The following is an 18,665-nucleotide window of genomic DNA, read 5'->3' as shown; positions in this document are numbered from 1 at the left end:
TTTTTATAGAGCAGAAACTCTAAAAACATTTTAAAACACCAAAATAAAGCTGGAGGATTGTAAAGCTTCACAGTGGAAACAACACTGAGCTCATTTCTTACTGCGGCAGATTTTAGCACCAATCAGAAGCAGCGGTGCAATGTTGGTTATGAATCCATGCAAGGCAATAACACGGCTTATTAATCAAAACAAAAGACTACACCGCCATGTAAAACAGAGCAGGATTACGGCCTATGAATAAACACAAGAAGACACAGCATCTTATAACTCAAACAATGGAACAGTTTGCAGTCTTGTAAATGCAACTCATGTACTGAAATATATTTAAACAACAGCATTAGGAAGGCTGAACTTAAACAACCTAACGTTTAGTTTTACATAACTCATGTCAGTGGGGAGGAACAGCCTGCAGATTAATTAGCTGCACAGAGAGAAATGCCTGTTCTCCCAGGGGTGGCTTGTTTAGCAGGACAGTTAATTCGATGTGAATCTTTTCTTGGTGAATAATAAACTAAGTTGTTTCAGAAACGTTTAGGAGATTTTGGTTCAAACTGCGGTTTGCGTGTTTGGAAACATTTTGTGAAACAGCGCAAGGTGCAACTTATGTTTGAATTTTTTGGGAGGGATTTGCTCCAAAGTTACAATACAGGAAATGTTCATTTAATTAAAACAATAAGAACACTTAAAAAACAATTTGTTTCTCCATTTATCCAAGTTTTCTGACTTGAAATTTGGAAATATTGATCACTTAGATTTGGTTTTTCTTTACTGCAAGATTACTGTGATGAGATTTAACAGAATAATACAACTGACAACATAATGGTATAACAACAGTTTTGTGGTCAGAAACTACTGTCACTTTCTTATTGTGCCAGACAAAAGTATTCAAACCATTTCCTTTAGTATTATAGGTGACAAAACAACACAAAAACCTGCAATGTTTTTAAGCGATAAATTAGTCAAAATAAAAATCTGAGAAGTAAATCAAAGACATGTAAACCCTTTTACTATGATACCCCTAAATAAAATCCAGTGTAACCAATTTTCTTTAAATGTAAGAGAACCAACAATATGGACTGAAATTTGTAGTTGCAAAGTGACAAAATGAGAAGAAAAAATCAAGTGGAGAAAATATTTTAGCAAAGCACTCCATATACGGGGCCTGCAAAATGTCTTCATGTTTACCTGGACTCAATTTCCCAGCATTCTCAGCATTGTCTTAACCACTGCTAATGAGTGAACTGTAAAAATATTATGCAGAGTTCTTCTCACAAGCAAAACAGGGGGGATTTTCAGGCATTTAGCAATATTTTAGGATCTGAGTTTGCCCTCAAGAGTTTGGCTGTCAGTAAAGTTCAGACCATTTTACTAAACTTTATTATCAGCCTGCAATAATTTTAAATAATCCTATTTCCACAGATGAGAATGTGGTAAAATTATCAACTCAAAAGCTTATGAGTTGAGAATTGAACAACTTTTGGTGAAGTAGGAATGTAATAAAGTGAAATCTGATATTAGTCCAACTATCGTACTTAGAATAACATAAGGAGGAGTGATTAAGGTTAACTTCAGTGTGGTAGCCTCGAGTAACAAGTTAATAATTTAATTGCAGCATCTGCTTGTTTACAGCACTCAAGCTAATTTCTTCTGGTTTCAGTACATTTTTTTTGGGCTCCATCTGTTCGTAAGTGTGTCCAGGGTTAACGGATCTGCGGACGCTTACATCTGTTAACCCAGCAAGAGAAAGACAGAGCTGCATCTGACCTGGAAAGACTAAGAATTAAATCAAAATATACATATTTATCATGTTATAACTGACATCTTTTCAGTTTTTTATAGTACACTATACAGTAAGCACCAAATATTGTCACCGGAAGTACATTTTCTTTCTAGCAACTTTAAGTATTGATATTAATAAATACTTTTAAAAAGTATTTAGGGGGTGTGCTATGACCTTTGCCGCATGTCTTTCCCTTCTCTCATTACCCAGTTTCCAGTCAATTAACTATCAAATAAAGACCACTAGAGCCAATAAAAAACATTTAAAAAAATAAAACATTTTAGAGGATTAGAGCAAAATGCAGCAATAGAGTTCCTTGGGTTACTAGGAAACGGCCAAAACTTCACTGGCGTTGCTAGGTAACGGGCGGAACTTCACTGGGGTCACTAGGTGAAGGGCACTACCTGCTGATTTGTGACCTACGGTTAACTTATATTGGATTTTTGGTAACTAAAGCTGCCAAAAACATTATATTATGTTTAAGTTCTGTTAACATTTTGCCAAAAACTGGCTGGGTGTTCTCTTACGACGCTTAGCCTGGTTGTAGAAACAGCATAGACCCAAATGGAAGTACAAAAACATGCAAAACGTGAATTTTTCATAATAGAAATACTTTAAAATAAACCAGTGCCTTATTAACTACAAAAAAATGTAACTTTCCAGATCTGAGTAACCAAAGTGACCTTATATATATACAATAAACATTTGAAAATTTGGTAAAACCAGTCGGTTTGTTGTTTTAGAAAAGTCTTTGCATGAACTGCCATGACGGTGATCTGTCCTACATTTTCATAAAGTGACTCCTGCTGTTAACATGTATGTGAAACAGAGAGATTTACTGTTGGGTTAAAAGCTTTCAGCAGATGCAGTGAACCTCAAATTTCCTGGAGATCACAGAAGATGTTGTGCGAGAAAATACACAGTAGATTAGATTTATATCCAGGAAGCGTTCAGTGGAGAGATATGAGACGGTGAAAAGCTCGAGGGAATTAAAGGATAAAGAGATCAAAAGCCACAAACGCTGCAGCTGAGGAAGAGAAATGAGGTGACAAACGAGCCGTCCTCACCTATAAAGAGCTGGCTGTTGAGCTGCAGGTGGATGTGTCCGTCAGCTGGAGCCTCCTGGGTGGCGACCGGAAGGTCGTCCAGACGGAGCGACGCCTCCTTCACGTTCCGCTCGGCTTGGATGCGATGCCACCGGTCGTCGTTGAGCGGGTAACTCGACTCAATGCTAACCTCCAGTGGGCCGTTTCCAACATCGAAGGAGAAAACAACCTGAGTGGAGGCTGAAATGATAATGAAAAAAGAGATGTTAAAGTTAAAGAAGCAAAGAAGCAGAGGCTCAGGAACTAAACCCTGTGGAACCCCGCATCAAAGCTGCAGTATAACTTTCATAAACTTTCATAAAGAATACGTGTTTTACATTTTTGTCAAAACTGTCGCCGTGCCATGACAGTATAATATGAGACAGACAATCTAAAGAAATGCTCCAACAACAACCAATAAGGGCCAGGAGGAGGGTCTTAGTGCTGTCAATCATTTTCATGTACTCGATGCTAAATGTGCTAATGGCAGAAAAACAACTTTCTGTTTGTCAGAGGAAAACCGTTTCATCATTGGCCATGCTAATTAAAGGGATGCGCCACATGGAGGGATGATTGACAGCATTAGGACCCGCCTCTTGGCTCTGATTGGTTGGTTCGAACTTTTTCAGGAAGATGAAATAATGTCTTAAATAATAAAATAATTAAAACTATATTTTCAAATTAGATCAATATTTTTAACTGAAGCACATGTAATTAATTATATATTTAATCTATTATTTTTTTATATCCAGTTCTAATAGATTAATGACACAATTAAATTACTTGATAAGTGTTATTTATTATAATTTGGCACAATACTTAATGTTTCTATCTTAAATTATTTGTTAAAATAGTCAATTAACAGTCACTCTAAAAGTTTAAATTGAACAAATCTAGGAAATGCAGATCTAATTCCTTCATGTTTATCAGCAGCAGAGACATAAAATACATTTATTCTGATATTCTTTGCTTTAATATAACAATTTGTGACAATAACTCATGATTGATAATTGAAATCAAGTAATTTTGTTAAATAAAAGTATTCTAGTACGTTCTACTGCCATCCTGACCTCCAAAAGTAAAACTATTAGATGAAATCCAACAATACAAGACATGAAACAGAACAGAGAGTGAAGTGAGAGTAAGAGAAGGAACTAGCAGAGACTGAATGAACCAGAGGGCAATTTATCTTGAGGAGAGATGATTAATGGACCGAGATCGAGTGAGAGCAGCTGAGTGATTAACTGAGAACAGAGACAGAGGGAACCTAGACAAATAATACGCCTAGTCAGGAGGGGCGGCCAAAAGCAACAGATAAAAAGGTTTTTATAATGAGCTAAAAAAGGCAAACAATAATGAAACATGGGCCCAATGTTTGCCCCTTGTGAATCACTTCCAAGAGCTGAACAGCTGGCAGCACTGCTGCCCTGCAGTAATAAAGTCCTGGGACTGAATCTTTCTGCATGTTTCCTGGTTGTGGTTATCTCTGTTCTTGCATCTTTTCCTACCAGTTTCTCCTTCCACTCAACGTTCTGTGAATTCAATGTAACTTTTACACACTAAATTTCAAGCCACAATCATCAAAATTACAAGAAATAACGGCTTGAATTATTTAAGTCTATGTGAAAAGAAAAGTATCCATCTTCTACTTCAGCTGAGATCTACAGAAAGATTATTTGATTATTTGACATTTTATTTAGGGTGCTTTCACACGTAGATTTGGTTCAATTGGAGACCAAAGTTGTTATATTTTTAGCTGCTTGTTTGTTTTCACAATAACAAAAGAATCAAACGCTTTGAAAAACCAGTTCCCCTCCTCTCCTGTGGGGGCGCTGCACCAAAAACAACTGAAGGAAACAACATGAAAGCCTCAGAATAAGACACTTAGCACAACTTTCTTCTTCACAAAACATAAACAAAAATGCAGCATCAGATTTTTGTGGTTATTCTCAAAAGGACACGAGTCATTTCTCCCGCTAGCAATAGACTCTCATGTTTGTTTTGGTTGAATTTACCCAGAATGCCCTTCACTGTAATGCGCTTCCTGCTTTTGGAGCGGTCTCAGTCCACTTGGCATCCACATACACATTCAAACTGCACCAGAGTTTCCTTTAACCGAAACGAAAGCTACGCTTGTAGGCACTTTACTGGTCCACAACAGAGTTAGATTGCACATTCACACCTTTCCCGTTCCAAAAGCAGGAAGTGGACTACAGAATAGGGAATTCTGGGTAAATACAACCAAAACAACGCGTAAGTCTAATGCTAGCGTCAGAAAATGCTCATTGTCTTTTAGCAAAGACAAAATCTGATGCTACTCAGATTCTGAGAAGGAGGAAGTTGCGTTCAGTGTCTTCTACAGAGATTTTTGTGTTGCTTCCTTCAGTGGTTCTTGGTGCAGCGCCCCCACAGGTGAGGAGGGGAACAGATTTTTCAATGCAGTGCAGTGAGAAAGAGAACCACAGCAGCTGAAAATGAAACAAATGTTGCAAATTTGGTCTCCAATTGAACCAAATCTACTGGACTATCTATCCGGTGTGAAAACAGCTTAGATCAATCTCAATGAAAAGAGCCCAAATTAAGTCCAGGCCATTTAGTCCGTCTCATTCAGGGAATTTCAAATTAAAAAACAACATTTCCTTCTCTGCAGGATTTTTCCAACCACACTGCATTCCCTGGGTGTGAGCAGATTAAAGTTTCCAGGTTTTACTGGCACATCATCCTAATCCGCATCAAATCCGTGCCCGCGGGCTTCTGCCGCACTCACAGCTCAGCTCGATGCGGATGAAGTCTTTGATGCCCAGGTTTTCCAGGAACACCCCGAAGGAAGCAGTGGTCTTAAAGAAGAAGGAGACGTCTGCGCTCAGCTCTCCATGGAAGGTGGGGAAGTGGAGGTACGACGTCTCCTGGTCGAAAAATGCCGCATTCCAGAAGTTTTCTGTGAAAAAGGAATATGGCTATCACACAACAACCAACAGAGCAGCCATAGCTGACAAAACAGCTCAGAGTTACATTGATAATTATTCAGATTTTATTACAGCCGGGAACGAGGAATTAGGTTTTCATCTGATCCAACATGACACCTGCTCATGTTCTGGCCTGAACCATCAGAGCCACATTAAGACAGTTACAAACTCGGCCTTCTATCAGCTGAAGAACATTTCCAGGATTAAAGGACTAATGTCTCAGCGAGATCTACAGAAACTCATCCATGTGTTTATCATTAGTCACATTGATTACTGCGACAGCGTCTTCATGGGTCTGACTAAAAAAATCAGTCAGATCCAGAATGCTGCTGCTGGCATTCTGACTAAAACCAGGAAGATAGAGCACATCACGCAGTTTTAAAGTCCTTCCCCTGGCTCCCTGTAGTTCAGAGAATGAACTTTAAAATACTGTTGTTGGTTTAAAAATCACGGACCGGCTTAGCATCACAATACATTAAAGATCTGTTGTTGTATCAACCTTCCAGACCCCTCAGGTTCTGGTTCTTTTTCTGCTCTGCATCCAAAACCAGAACCAAACATGGAGAAGCAGCATTCAGCTTCTATGCACCATAAATCTGGAATAAACTTCCAGAAAACAACAAAACAGCTGAAACACTGACTTTCTTTACATCAAGACTAAAAACTGACCTGTTCAGAGTTGCTTTTGATTGGTAATAAATGAAACATTGACAAACATATTTTAAGATTTTGTTGATGGCACTTATCAAACTGTAATGTTTTTCTCAATTGTTGGCTCTGTGGTGTTTTATGTGACTCTGTATTTTTTAAGACAGAACATTAAACTTAAATGGGATGCCAAAAAGCTGTAATACCAGTGACTAAACCAGTGGTGGACTTACTGTCGCCATGACACTGGAGCGATCCCACCCTGTAAGCAGCTTCTGAACCGGGCCTCTGAACGTCACCGAGCACCAGCGATCGGACCGGCAGGCTCTCCTTATGGGAAATAAAACCCGAATCTTCGCTCCTTTGAGAGGAACAGGAGAAAGAGATCAGACAGGAGGAGATAAACTGACACGGTACAGATAAGAAGAATCGCTGTAAACAGATTTTCTGTACTTTCTCCCTGCAGTAAAATTAAAGCACTCTTCAGGCTTTTTTTAGGCAAGTTTTCAAACTTTTCCAGCAAAACTTTGGAGATACAAACAAATGAACAAAAAACGAGTTTCAAGTTATGATTATGTGATATTATTTATTAATTACAGTTACTAATAATGTCTTGTTATAGTATTATACACTGCATAGCAGGCACAAAAAAACTAAAATATACCAAAATTTTATGTTTTGAAAGGTCTCTTTCACTTTATGCACCCTGACTGGTTGGAGAACAAAACACTAACTTAACAAAAAATGTTTAGTGTTGTTCAACATAAAAAATGTCAATAAGTCATTGATCCATTAGTAATAATAAATATTACATTGAAACAATCCAAACAAATTATCTCCCCTCTCAAATTAAATAATTAAACCACAATATACAAAGAAAGTTAGAAGGAAATCTCTAAAAATTGCTTTTGCTTTGTTTTCTGGCTTCCAGCAAATAAAAATTATTTCGGTGATTCTAACTGACAAAAAACAAAAAAAAGGTTTAGTTTGATTTGAGTGAGAAAAAAATGGAACTAACTGTAAATAAAGTTTTCCAAATTTAGACTTTTAGTCAAACATTCGATTGTACTTTATTACAAAACTGAGCAGTTTGAATATCAAGCACTTTCAATGAAAACACATGATTGAAATTCAGGCATTTTCAAGGTATTTCAAGCACCTGTACAGAATAGAAATCACAAGAACTGATGGAAGTAATAGAGAGAAATGCTAAATTAGGTAAAAAGAGATGAAGGCATGAAAACATGATGAGAAAGGGAGATGTTGGAAAAGTAAAAGATTAAAGAAAAAATGAGTCAAACATGGAGGAACAAAAGAGGAGAGCAGGAAGGTAGGAGCAAAATGAAATGAAGCCGCAGGATAAATTACCGTCTCATGCTTTCACATGTTTCCCAATTAGTCTAATTAGTTTGAACAAAATCACAGCAGCAACAGCTTGAATTGGCTTTTTAATCCAGCTTTTTCTCCTAAGGATGACATTCTTACTAGCCAGGCAGATTGAGTCAGATCTGACAGTTAATTCTCCGTCTCAGCCGAGCGAGCGGCTCTGTGCGTTTACACCGCTGTTCAGGTGTCAGGTGAGAATCTACCTGAGAGCAGGAGAGGGTTTATATGATAGGAGAAATATGACTCTACTAATTAAAGGGGCAATTATTTGGACTGTAATGTCAACTAATTTAGTGATCGGTTAATCGTTAACTGGAGCATACAGACTCAAAAACACAGTGAGAGCAGTAATTAAGTTAAAACTGTATAAAAATATATATTTACTTCTACTCAGAACTCCTCAAGTGTCAGTTTTAGTTTTATCTAGTTCAAATTCATAAAAAAAAATCTTATTAAGCACATTTTCCAACGAATTATTAACCAGTTAATCTAAAATATATTCAATATATTAGCGCTTTGTTGTATTAATGTTAAGACAAACAGAAAAGGTTGAGCACTAAAACATTTCTGGCAATAAAACAGGGAGGAACAAAAATGTAACTATGTTTATTAAACATAGAGTTTTAAAACATTTTCTAAAATTGAATTACAACATAAATGTTTGAATTAAATTATAACATGAGGAGTGTTGTAGTTTAATTAATTACAAACATTTAAATATAATAAAACCCTTCAATGGTTGCAGAAAAATTTACCAAATTCTGCAAACTATAAATGTTTTACTTTAATTAATTAAGTTCTTTTTTATTTTTTTAAAAATGTAATTTTTAAAAATTTGTTACATAAAGTTTCTACAGAATGTGCCACTTTTCTTGTGCTAAAGGTTGCTAGTACCACTCCATCCGGTCGGCGTCACAGTTGCAGTAAAGCTGTGGATCCACGCAGTCGCCCTGCAGGCCGCAGGCACACTGCTGGCTGCCCGGATGAGCTCCTCCCCAGTAGGTCTGGACCAGTCCGGTACCGGGCCCGCCGAGCCACCAGCTGAACGGAGACCCCTCTGGAACACAAACAGCACCGTTCACCTCATCATTCATCATCCAGAGGCTTTTTAACTCAAACTCTGGCTTTAAACTCTGCTTATGGTTGTCATCTAAAATGATTTACAGTAAAACGTAACAGTAGGAATGCTGAAGAACCATGTGGAAGGATCTGGACTGGACCAGCCAGCCGTCCTCATCTCTAAGACTCCATGAAGTTAAAACAGAGCGATATTTGCCAGCTCCTGAAAATAATGTAGTGATACAGCAGATGATGACAGAATACACACTGTGAAGGCGCTGAGTCGGCGCTTCTTTTGTTTTCCAGAAGCAGCGAGGAGGTTAAATTGAAACTTCTATTCCTCGTCTCTTTCTTACTCATACATCACTGTCTGCTAAGCTTTCAAGCAACGTTTCTATTACATGACAGAGAAAACGTTGCTTTGCCTTACATATTTCTGTAACGTTCTCTCTTATAATTTCTTACTTTTGGACAGATGCTGTGATGCATAATAACTGTGGCAACAAGGTGTTGTTTGTTATAGCTGGGAGCAGCTGATTAGCATCTAGAAAGTTCAGTTAATGCTTGAACTATGACCCCAAATCTCAGAGGCGTAAATAAGAGCAGAAACAAAGAGCAGAGAGAGGAGGAGGAAGTTCAAACCATCACTTCTAACGATCACAACAGGAGTTTCAGAGCTTGTTTTAGGTCTAAAATCTATTAATATTGATGAAAAATTCTGATTACTTAACTTATAAAATGAGAAAAATCTTTTGTAAAGTGAAATAATCTGCCAGTGGAACTAGTCACAGTTCATCAATTTTAAGGAATTAATTACTTAAAACAAGCTCCTATAGCTTGATGAAAAGTTAGTTTCATTTTATTTCACATATACTTAGATACTAGACCTAAAATACTGCCCTGCTCAGCTCCTTCAGACTAGCCAGCACCAGTTAGCAAACACCTGGTGAATCAGCTCACCTCAGTATATGAGCTACTTCTCAGTGAAACTCTGGTAAAAAAACAGTTCTTAAAGAGACAGAGTCGTTGAATTGCAAAGTCAGATTTTTATTTTTAAAATGCTGTATACCTACAGCATCTTCACAAAACCGGAGGTAACAAAGTTACTTGATTATGCTATAAATGTACCCAGAAAAAGTAAATTCTGCCCTTCTTGTCATGATGTGTGTTTTGATGGTGTATCCATATGCAGGAAGAGTTTGCATAAATAATGAACAAACATCCAAAAATCACAGGGAGCCAGAGCAGAACAAAAATCATAAATCCAAGCAAAAGACGGCAGGGAACTTAGGGAAGAACCAGGGCAAATAACAGGGTATGAAGGGAGGAATCAGCAGGGAATAACGGAGAATAAGTTGTGTACAATCTGGAGGAATTGATTATTGAACAAGGTTCAGATGGCTAATTAGAAACAGTTTGCAGGTATGAGAGGAGAGACGGACATAAATCTAACACTAAAGATTAACTAGACCTAAGAAACTTAATTGACAAAGAATAAAAAGGACAAGAAATAAAAATAATAAACTGTAATCTCTGACAAAGGATTGAACCAAAGTAAACATGACTGATCGAATCAAAGAAAAGGAAATAAGGAACACAGAAATAAACAAACCCCCAAAACCAACTCAAACAACCTGAGATCCTGACACTTTTAAGTTTAGCCCACCATCTTTAGAAAAAACTTTAAAAGAAGAAACAAGATGCTAAAATAGCAAACAAGACACTGCTGAAGGAGTAAATTCTGTCACTTTGAACACAATCTGTGTTGTAGCCCTCTGTGTTGTTAATTCAGAAATCTGAAGCTACCTGAGATTTTATTTCTGTTTCAAACATCACCATTGTTTAATATTTGAGGCCAGACTTTAAGCAAACTGAAGGAAAAGCTGTGAAATAAAGTTCTTTATCGCCCCCAGATAAGATTAGGAGATTAAAGGGATTAGGATTAGATAGTTGAGTAGTGAGATCAACCTTTGAATAATTAAAATATAACCTCAAATACAGACTGAAATAAAAACACATAAAAGCACCAGAAGGGAACTTGGTTGATTCAAAGATAATATTCAGCGACATAATCAAAATTATATAATAAATAACTGTGAAGCTGCTCAATATTAATTAAAATAATTAACTAATTTTGCAAAAAAGGTTAAACGTAGTTGATGATTATACCTTTAATCACACAACAGCATGGAGATCACAGCTGGATATTGACTCTCCCAGATGGATGAGCAGAAACTTTATTATTCCTGATGCTAATTTTAGCTAACATTGTGTTAGTATGTCTGTGTGACCCAAAGTAGCAAGCTGCAAAAACTCTGACTTTTACTGAGACGGCGACACATTAATCAATTAATCATGACTTAATGAAGAGTATTTGCATATGATTAGCACCTGCTTACAGCTACTTTCCCTCTTTAATTGTTTTTCCCAGTTAGCAAAGATCAGTTCATTCTGATCATAACCTGAGTCGTTATAATTATTTCTTTTAACATGATTATAACAATCACTTTTACTTTAATTTGTTGTGTTACAGTTGTTGCTCTTTTAAGTGTCTGTTTTAAAGGCTTTACCAATTTAAGTTTTAGAAAAAGTTTAATTAATCTAGATAACCAACATGGAATGGTGGGCACACCAGTAATCTGCTAATGCGCTAATAGTGGGGCTAATTTTCTTTAAAATTGTTATGTGCACTTAGTTTCGCCTCATATATTTTTTTTAGGAAAAACTCTTAAGCACTAACTCACTCATCTGTTTTGTAAACTTTCAGCTGAATAAAGTGTTTCATCAGTGTTGAAGTTTTGGTTACCAGCTGTTAGGAATTCATCAAGTCGCTAGCTGTTTAGATTCATGCTCTTATTTTGAAACTTGCAGGAACAACATAAATATATAAACATAAATACAATATTTACATATTTACATTTACATATGAAATATGTAAATTGTAATGTCAGAGTTAACTCGGTGCTTGAGAAGTATTGTCTTTCCTTGGCTGATATAAGATAAATCGAAGTTAGCACTTTAGCATTAGCTTCTGCTAAATACTGTGTTAGCATAACTAACTTTTTAGTTTGCAGCGCCAATCACTGCCAACATGCATAATTAGTTACAATAAATTTACCTTGAGTGTTGAGTAGGCGAGACTTCCTGCACTGATAGGACAGTTCCTGTTGGCAATGCTCTGATTGGTGGATGATGGCAACTAGTTGCTCCTCTTCAGACATGTAGTCAAAGTGAACCAAATGCTGGTTTTCCCCCGGAGAGGATCGAACTTTGGTGAGCTCTGTGTTATTGTGCTGGACCACCATCCAGGTGTTCTCATCTGGTGACAATAAGGTGATAAATATTAATGATTATCACTGAAAGAAACATGACAGCGTAAAACTTATGTCAGAAATATATAAACAATGAAGTGACCTTGTCATAGACAGATGTGGAGGGAGAAAAACTTCCTGCTTTAGAAATGATTCTTATTTCTGTTTCAGAACATTAACTCTGTGCTTCTGAAGAGTTTATATAAAAGTAGCTTATAACTTTGTCCATTAAATTTGTATGAAATAACTATTTATCTAAAAGTTGACTCTGTTAAACATGTCAATGATCTGACATCATATTAAACATGTTCTGGGACAAATCGAAGAAAATCGAAGCAATTAAAAATGTATGAGGAGATGACAAATATCAAACATACAACACCAATCTGTTTATACGACCAATAAACAAACAGGACAGACGTGATTATGTAGAATAAAAGATGAGGAAGATCAGCTGTAATTATGAAACCCTGTAAAACATTAATAAGGAATGACGGGCTGATACTGTGTGTGTGTGATACCTGTCATGTTGCAGTAGACCAGCTGTGGTTTGATGGGTCCGCTGCCGTCCACATCGATGTAAAAATATCCCGACGTGTTACCGCTGTGTTTGTACGCTTCACAGGACTGCTCATACGCGGCTGGGAGGAAAAATAATGAGAAGATCGTCAGAATGCTGGAAAAGGAGGAAGAAAACCACTCAACATGGGGGTTACTTCATATGTAGAGATCACAGCATGAAAAATAATCTGAGGTTTTATGTCTGAGGAACATCAGTAAACCAAATCAGTTTATAAAATACTTTTATTCAACACATAAAATGAAGAGTTAGAAAACATTTTTCATTGAAACACAATGAATTCCAGCTGGAACCTTTGAATTTGTGTGTTTCTGGTACACCCATTAATATGACGCACGATATTTTCAGCTTCTCCAGCTGCGGAAGCTCCAGAAAAGCACTTTACACCAATCTGGGATAAAATAACACGACTCACAGCTGTGGCAGGTGGCGCCGCTGTAGCCGCTGTCGGAGCAGTTGCAGTGGAAGACGGTCCAGGTCTGACTGCAGAGGCCGCCATGTTCACAGTGACTGGGAGAGCACCTAAAACACGCAAACAGGAGAAGATTATCTTTTTACCGACAGACATTCTCATTGACTCTAAAATATTATGCAGAGCAAAGTGCATTTAGATCAGGGGTGTCAAACTCCAGTCCTCAAGGGCCGGTGTCCTGCAACCTTTAGATGTGCCTCTGCTGCACCACACCTGACTAGAATAATTAGGTCATTAGCAAGATTCTGGAGAACTGATCTACACAAGGAGGAGGTAATTGAGCCATTTCATTCCAGCGTTTTGTACCTGTGGCACATCTAAAAACTGCAGGACAGCGGCCCTCGAGGACTGGAGTTTGACACCTGTGATTTAGATAATCCAAAAGTGATAAACAGATAGAATTATGAAAGCACAAATACAAGAAGACTATTAGAGTTTCAAAGTCTCATTCTCTCATTACTTTTTTGTTTGCAGTCATAAGCAAAAAAATAAAAAATGGACCTAAAAGGAAGAAGATACAGTGAAAAAAAGTAGAGGCTCAAGAACTGAGCCCTGTGGGACGCCGCATGGAAGAGAAACAGAGGAAGGCGTCCTTGGTGTCAAACAGACGGTATCTCAAATATCTATAAAACGCTCATCACCTGATTCACAGTATCAGTCTCCTAGTCCCTTAATCCACTGATATTTCCGCTTCCCCTAAAAGATTTTTTCTAAATAAATTTTAAAGCGCTAATTAATTGGCAGTTTTGTAAACTTTTAGTTGAATAAAGTTCGACATCAGTTTTGACTTTTGAGAATTCCTTCATTTGTTAGACCAGGGGTCACCAAACTCGGTCCTCGAGGGCTGGCATCCTGCATGCTTTTGTTCTCTCCCTGGTGGCACCAACAACCTTTTCAGCATGTCAATGTTCTTCTTAGGCCTTCTAACGAGCCATCATTTGATTCAGGTGCGTTAAACCAAGGAGAGAACTAAAACATGCAGGAGGCCGGCCCTCCAGGACCGAGTTTGGGGACCCCTGTGTTAGACCTTTACATTGATGCTCTTATTTTGGTGAAGACAGTTTACGCATTGTTCGTATCCAAAAAATAGTAAAATACCAGATTTAAAGTTCAGTTACAGCTATAAAACAATTAGAAGTTTCTCTGTTTCATGTGCAAATGTGACTCTGATTAGAGTAAATTGTCTCAGAGAGCTAAAAAAGTCTCAAGAATCTCAGAAAGCTTCTGAGAGTACAATCAAACAAATGGACTCAATGGAAACTTCTAGCACTCCAATGTTTGATCAAAAGGTCTGACAAGCTTTCAACATCACAGACAAAAAAATCACGGCAAAGAACAGAGGCATTTTGCTGCTTTGTACCTAAAGAAACTACCTTCAAACTGAGTCCATCTTCACTGAAAACACAACGCTGCACATGCACTGAAAGGTTAGCAAAAACGTTCTAAAGATGAAAGCCGTAGCTTTATATTTAGAGGTGAGTGAATTTCTATAACCAGGATGGCCGAGTGGTTAAGGCGTTGGACTTAAGATCCAATGGGCACCAGCCCACGTGGGTTCGAACCCCACTCCTGGTAAACTCCTGTTGTAAATCCTCCAGTAATCTCATAAAGAGTGTTGAAATCAAAGTTGTCTTATAAGTATGTAGAATTGGGTGACAAAGGGATAAATCTGTTAGTGAAACTAGTACATCTTCATCAACAGAAAGGAATTACTTCCTTAAAAATACCTTGCAGAAATGTACTTGTTAGTTTTGTCTTATGTCAAGAGCTCTACAATGAGAAACCAGACCAAAAATAGTTGATAAGACTTTGTGCACCAGGATGGCCGAGTGGTTAAGGCGTTGGACTTAAGATCCAATGGACAGCTGTCCTCGTGGGTTCGAACCCCACTCCTGGTATCTCCTTTAGGGGATAAACTATATTCCAGTCTTCCTAACAGAGCCAGTTGAAACAAGACTGAATTTGAGTTAAAATAATTCTACACAGACATATGATGATCCACCTTCTTAAATTACATTAGTATTAGGGCTGGACAATGTGGTGGGAAAACTTAATGCAATTAAAGTGTTTCATATGAGTCAATAATTATTTATTAGTTTTTGGTTTTAAAATTGTGGTGACAGTTACAATTTTATCACACATTATCAGCAACTTCTGACATGTTGAAGAGGTAATGCAACTTCTGGTTCAGGATTGTATCGGCTGATGAATTAAAGCTACGGGTGTTTTTTCCACCTGATAGTCTAGTAGATTTGGTCCCATTGGAGACCAAAATTGCAACACTTGTGTCAAGTGGACCAAACACTTTGGCTAAGGACCACGAGTCATTTCTCCTGCTGGCGTCAGACTATCAGGTTTGTTTAGTTTATATTTATCCTGAAAGCTTTGAAGCAGTTTCCGGTCTGCTTGGCGTTCACATTTGAATTGCACCACAATTCATTTCAACAGAACCGATATTGCTTTTTTGGTCCACATCAGAATTAGATTACGCATTCACACCTTTCCAAACGAACCAGAGTTTCTAGGTTTTCTACCCTCCATGTTGGAAACAGGATATTACTGGCCTCCCGAGAAATCATGTAGATGAGAAAGACTGGCGTTATAGTTCAGGTTCTAGTATGGAGATGTTTAGAACAAGAACCAGGATGGCCGAGTGGTTAAGGCGTTGGACTTAAGATCCAATGGACAAATGTCCTCATGGGTTCGAACCCCATTCCTGGTAGAGTATTTAAAAGCTCATTTTAATTCATCAGTAGCTGCAGCGTCTGAGTTAAATTAAAGCTGAGACTTTAAAGACCAGCTGGTATTATCAGGGTGACTGGCTGCCACTTGACTCAACTACATGTGTTATACAAGTTTGTGTATAAGCTGTGATTTTGTTAAAGGAAGTAGATGTAGCAGCTGTGGCGTCATGTCTCTCTAGGTAAGAGACTCACCTGCCTGGCAGAAAGTTGCAAGACTTATTTTTCATAAAGATACACTAAAGCGAGTGCATCATATACTGCAGTTAAAAATACAGTAAAGTTACTTTCTAATAATTCAGACCAAGCTCTTTAGAATGAAACACAAATTTAAAGTTTTCAGGTTTCCCAAAGAATTCATCAAAGACGCGAAGCAAAGCATTTCTGTCAGAAGTTTTGCAATGAGAGCAGAGCTGCTGATTCAGTTCCTGTCATCAGACTGATTGCTCTGATCAATTAAACGCGTGGCTGCTCCTGTGTGTTGCTTATTGTGGGGGTTGCTTTGCCCTTTAGACTGGACACAGACACGCAAACACAGATGTAATAGTTTGATCTGAGGTCAGACAAGCGTACGGAAGGTGGGTCCACAACTCAATTTTCCTCATAACTTCATATCTCATGGACCCTGAATTTAATCAGAGTGGGAGTGTGGAGAGCTGTGATTTTATTTCTCTTTTTCTGTTTCAGTGAGCAGTCAGATCTGTGTGTGGGAGCTGAACATCACAGCAGTGACATTCTTGTAGTTTTGTTTCTTAACTTTTTGGCCTTAAAGGATCCAGAAAAAAAGATTTAAGGTCAAAGCAATTCAGATAATCCAGAGCAAAAATGGTACTCGGCTATTATATCTGACATTCTTAGGGTTAAGACATAACCAAAAAAGTCTGGATGAAAGTTGACAAACAATAAAAATGCACAAGGTTTTTTTTTTTTTATCATCATTTAGCAATTAAAAATATTTTTGTTAATATTTTTTCCATTCCAAAAGGATCTTATTTTAAGGTGTGGAAATTTTTCTCCCACTATAAGGGAGTGTTGCGCTTATGTGTGACAGCAAATGTGACTTTTTGTTCCTTGCTGGTGCAGTGAGTAGTGTAGCAGAAGAAATACTGCCCCCTGCAGGTGGGAGTTGGCATCACTTAAATCCTACGTTTTGTGCTGAATCTGCAATAAATTCACAATTATGCATTAGCACAAAAAACCTGGAGGGACTGGCTAATGCAGTCTAAACCACAGAGTGCAATATCTATAACTGAAAGTGAACAAAACTTCAAGAGATGAAAATAATTTTGGGTTTTAATTGTTTAAACGAACATGGATAGTTAGAACTTAACATCAGGAGGGATTCCACTGGAAACAGTAAAAGAGTTCAAGATGGATGCTAAAGAAAGGTATTGAAACAGATGTTGCTGCTTTGATTCTGTTGCTGCTTTTGGATCTCCATCAGCTCATGTGATTCTGAGCTGATGGAGATCCAGGATTTTCTGCTGGTCAAAGTCTATGAAATTGTGTGAATGGTTTGAGTCTGAGTCGTCACAGCAACCAGGATGGCCGAGTGGTTAAGGCGTTGGACTTAAGATCCAATGGACAGCTGTCCTCGTGGGTTCGAGCCCCACTCCTGGTATTACTCTTTGATTGTTAACCTGTATACAGTTCTTCTATTAGAGGCAGTAAAAACCAAAAGAGGTAAAATATAGTATAACTTGAGTGAAACCAAATCATCTTACAACTCAAACTGAATTTTTGTCAAATATTTGGTCTGCTATTACTTTAAATAATGTTTCTATAAGCTGCCAAAGGTCAACCAGCTTCCTAACATTAACAAGATCAAAAAACTTTGGTGACAATCAACTGTGCTACAGCAATTTAACCTGAAAAAACTATTTAGTTTTGTTTGATTTTGTTAATGTGGGAGTGCGTGAGGGAGGGGCAGGTTGATCTATGTTCACCCCTAGAAACGTTTCTGCTAAAATAAAATCTTTAGTGTATGTCAAATACAGTACACATTGCATATTGATCTGTTTAGCTAACATAAGACTGTAAATCTTCACCAGTTATCTCCTGAAAAGTGTTGAGGTCAATGTTGTACTAGAAGTAAGCAGAACTAGAGGATATGGAGGTCTCATAATAATCTGTCAGTGGAACTAGTACCTCACTTTAAAATGCGTTGCTGAAAATGTATTTGTTAGTTTTGTCTTATTTCAAGTGTTCTAAAATACTTGCATTGCAAACCAGACCAAAAATAGTTGATAAGACTTTGTGTTTTTGTGATGAACATACATCAGCACCAGGATGGCCGAGTGGTTAAGGCGTTGGACTTAAGATCCAATGGACAGCTGACATCGTGGGTTCGAGCCCCACTCCTGGTATTACTCTTTAATTAATTGTATCCAGTTCTAACCAAAAGATTGAAACTGCTTCTTACCCAGCAGGTTGCTAGGTAACCAAAATGTGAGTGAGTTAGTTGACGCCACCAACCCAGCTTAGCCAAAAAGTCTTTCCTCTGCCTACATCTCCCAGAATGCTCAAAGACCAGTGAATATTTTGTCAAATTATTGATTTTGATCACATGTTGATCATGATATGAATTATTATTAATTGATTGTACATCCACAATTATAATTTTTCAGGTAGCATCAA

At 37.6% G+C, this 18,665-nt stretch overlaps 1 protein-coding gene and 5 non-coding genes across 9 annotated transcripts in view; 5 read left to right on the top strand and 1 right to left on the bottom strand.

The window, feature by feature from the left end:
• LOC122841287 (contactin-associated protein-like 4) overlaps positions 1-18,665 on the bottom strand; it is a 164,160-nt gene that overhangs the window by 25,279 nt on the left and 120,216 nt on the right. For all 4 annotated transcript variants that reach the window (XR_006372372.1, XM_044134472.1, XM_044134473.1 and 1 more), the window contains 7 exons: positions 13,231-13,337; positions 12,757-12,876; positions 12,043-12,243; positions 8,760-8,922; positions 6,713-6,840; positions 5,633-5,803; positions 2,848-3,066 (listed from right to left, as the gene is read on the bottom strand). Coding sequence is in view for 3 of the 4 variants with exons in the window: in XM_044134472.1 (XP_043990407.1) it covers positions 2,848-3,066; positions 5,633-5,803; positions 6,713-6,840; positions 8,760-8,922; positions 12,043-12,243; positions 12,757-12,876; positions 13,231-13,337 (1,109 nt within the window). In the remaining variant the exon portion in view is untranslated. The remainder of the gene's footprint in view (positions 1-2,847; positions 3,067-5,632; positions 5,804-6,712; positions 6,841-8,759; positions 8,923-12,042; positions 12,244-12,756; positions 12,877-13,230; positions 13,338-18,665) is intronic.
• trnal-uaa lies at positions 14,780-14,862 on the top strand. The gene has a single exon. It is a non-coding gene; the product is annotated as a tRNA-Leu (tRNA).
• On the top strand, positions 15,103-15,185 carry trnal-uaa. Its single transcript has one exon. It is a non-coding gene; the product is annotated as a tRNA-Leu (tRNA).
• Positions 15,927-16,009, top strand: trnal-uaa. The gene has a single exon. It is a non-coding gene; the product is annotated as a tRNA-Leu (tRNA).
• On the top strand, positions 17,567-17,649 carry trnal-uaa. Its single transcript has one exon. It is a non-coding gene; the product is annotated as a tRNA-Leu (tRNA).
• trnal-uaa lies at positions 18,312-18,394 on the top strand. Its single transcript has one exon. It is a non-coding gene; the product is annotated as a tRNA-Leu (tRNA).

Source organism: Gambusia affinis, linkage group LG12, assembly GCF_019740435.1.
Source record: "Gambusia affinis linkage group LG12, SWU_Gaff_1.0, whole genome shotgun sequence".
Taxonomy (NCBI): domain Eukaryota; kingdom Metazoa; phylum Chordata; class Actinopteri; order Cyprinodontiformes; family Poeciliidae; genus Gambusia; species Gambusia affinis.
The sequence above is the reverse complement of the archived record's forward strand: the minus strand, read 5'-3'. Positions and strand labels throughout refer to the sequence as shown.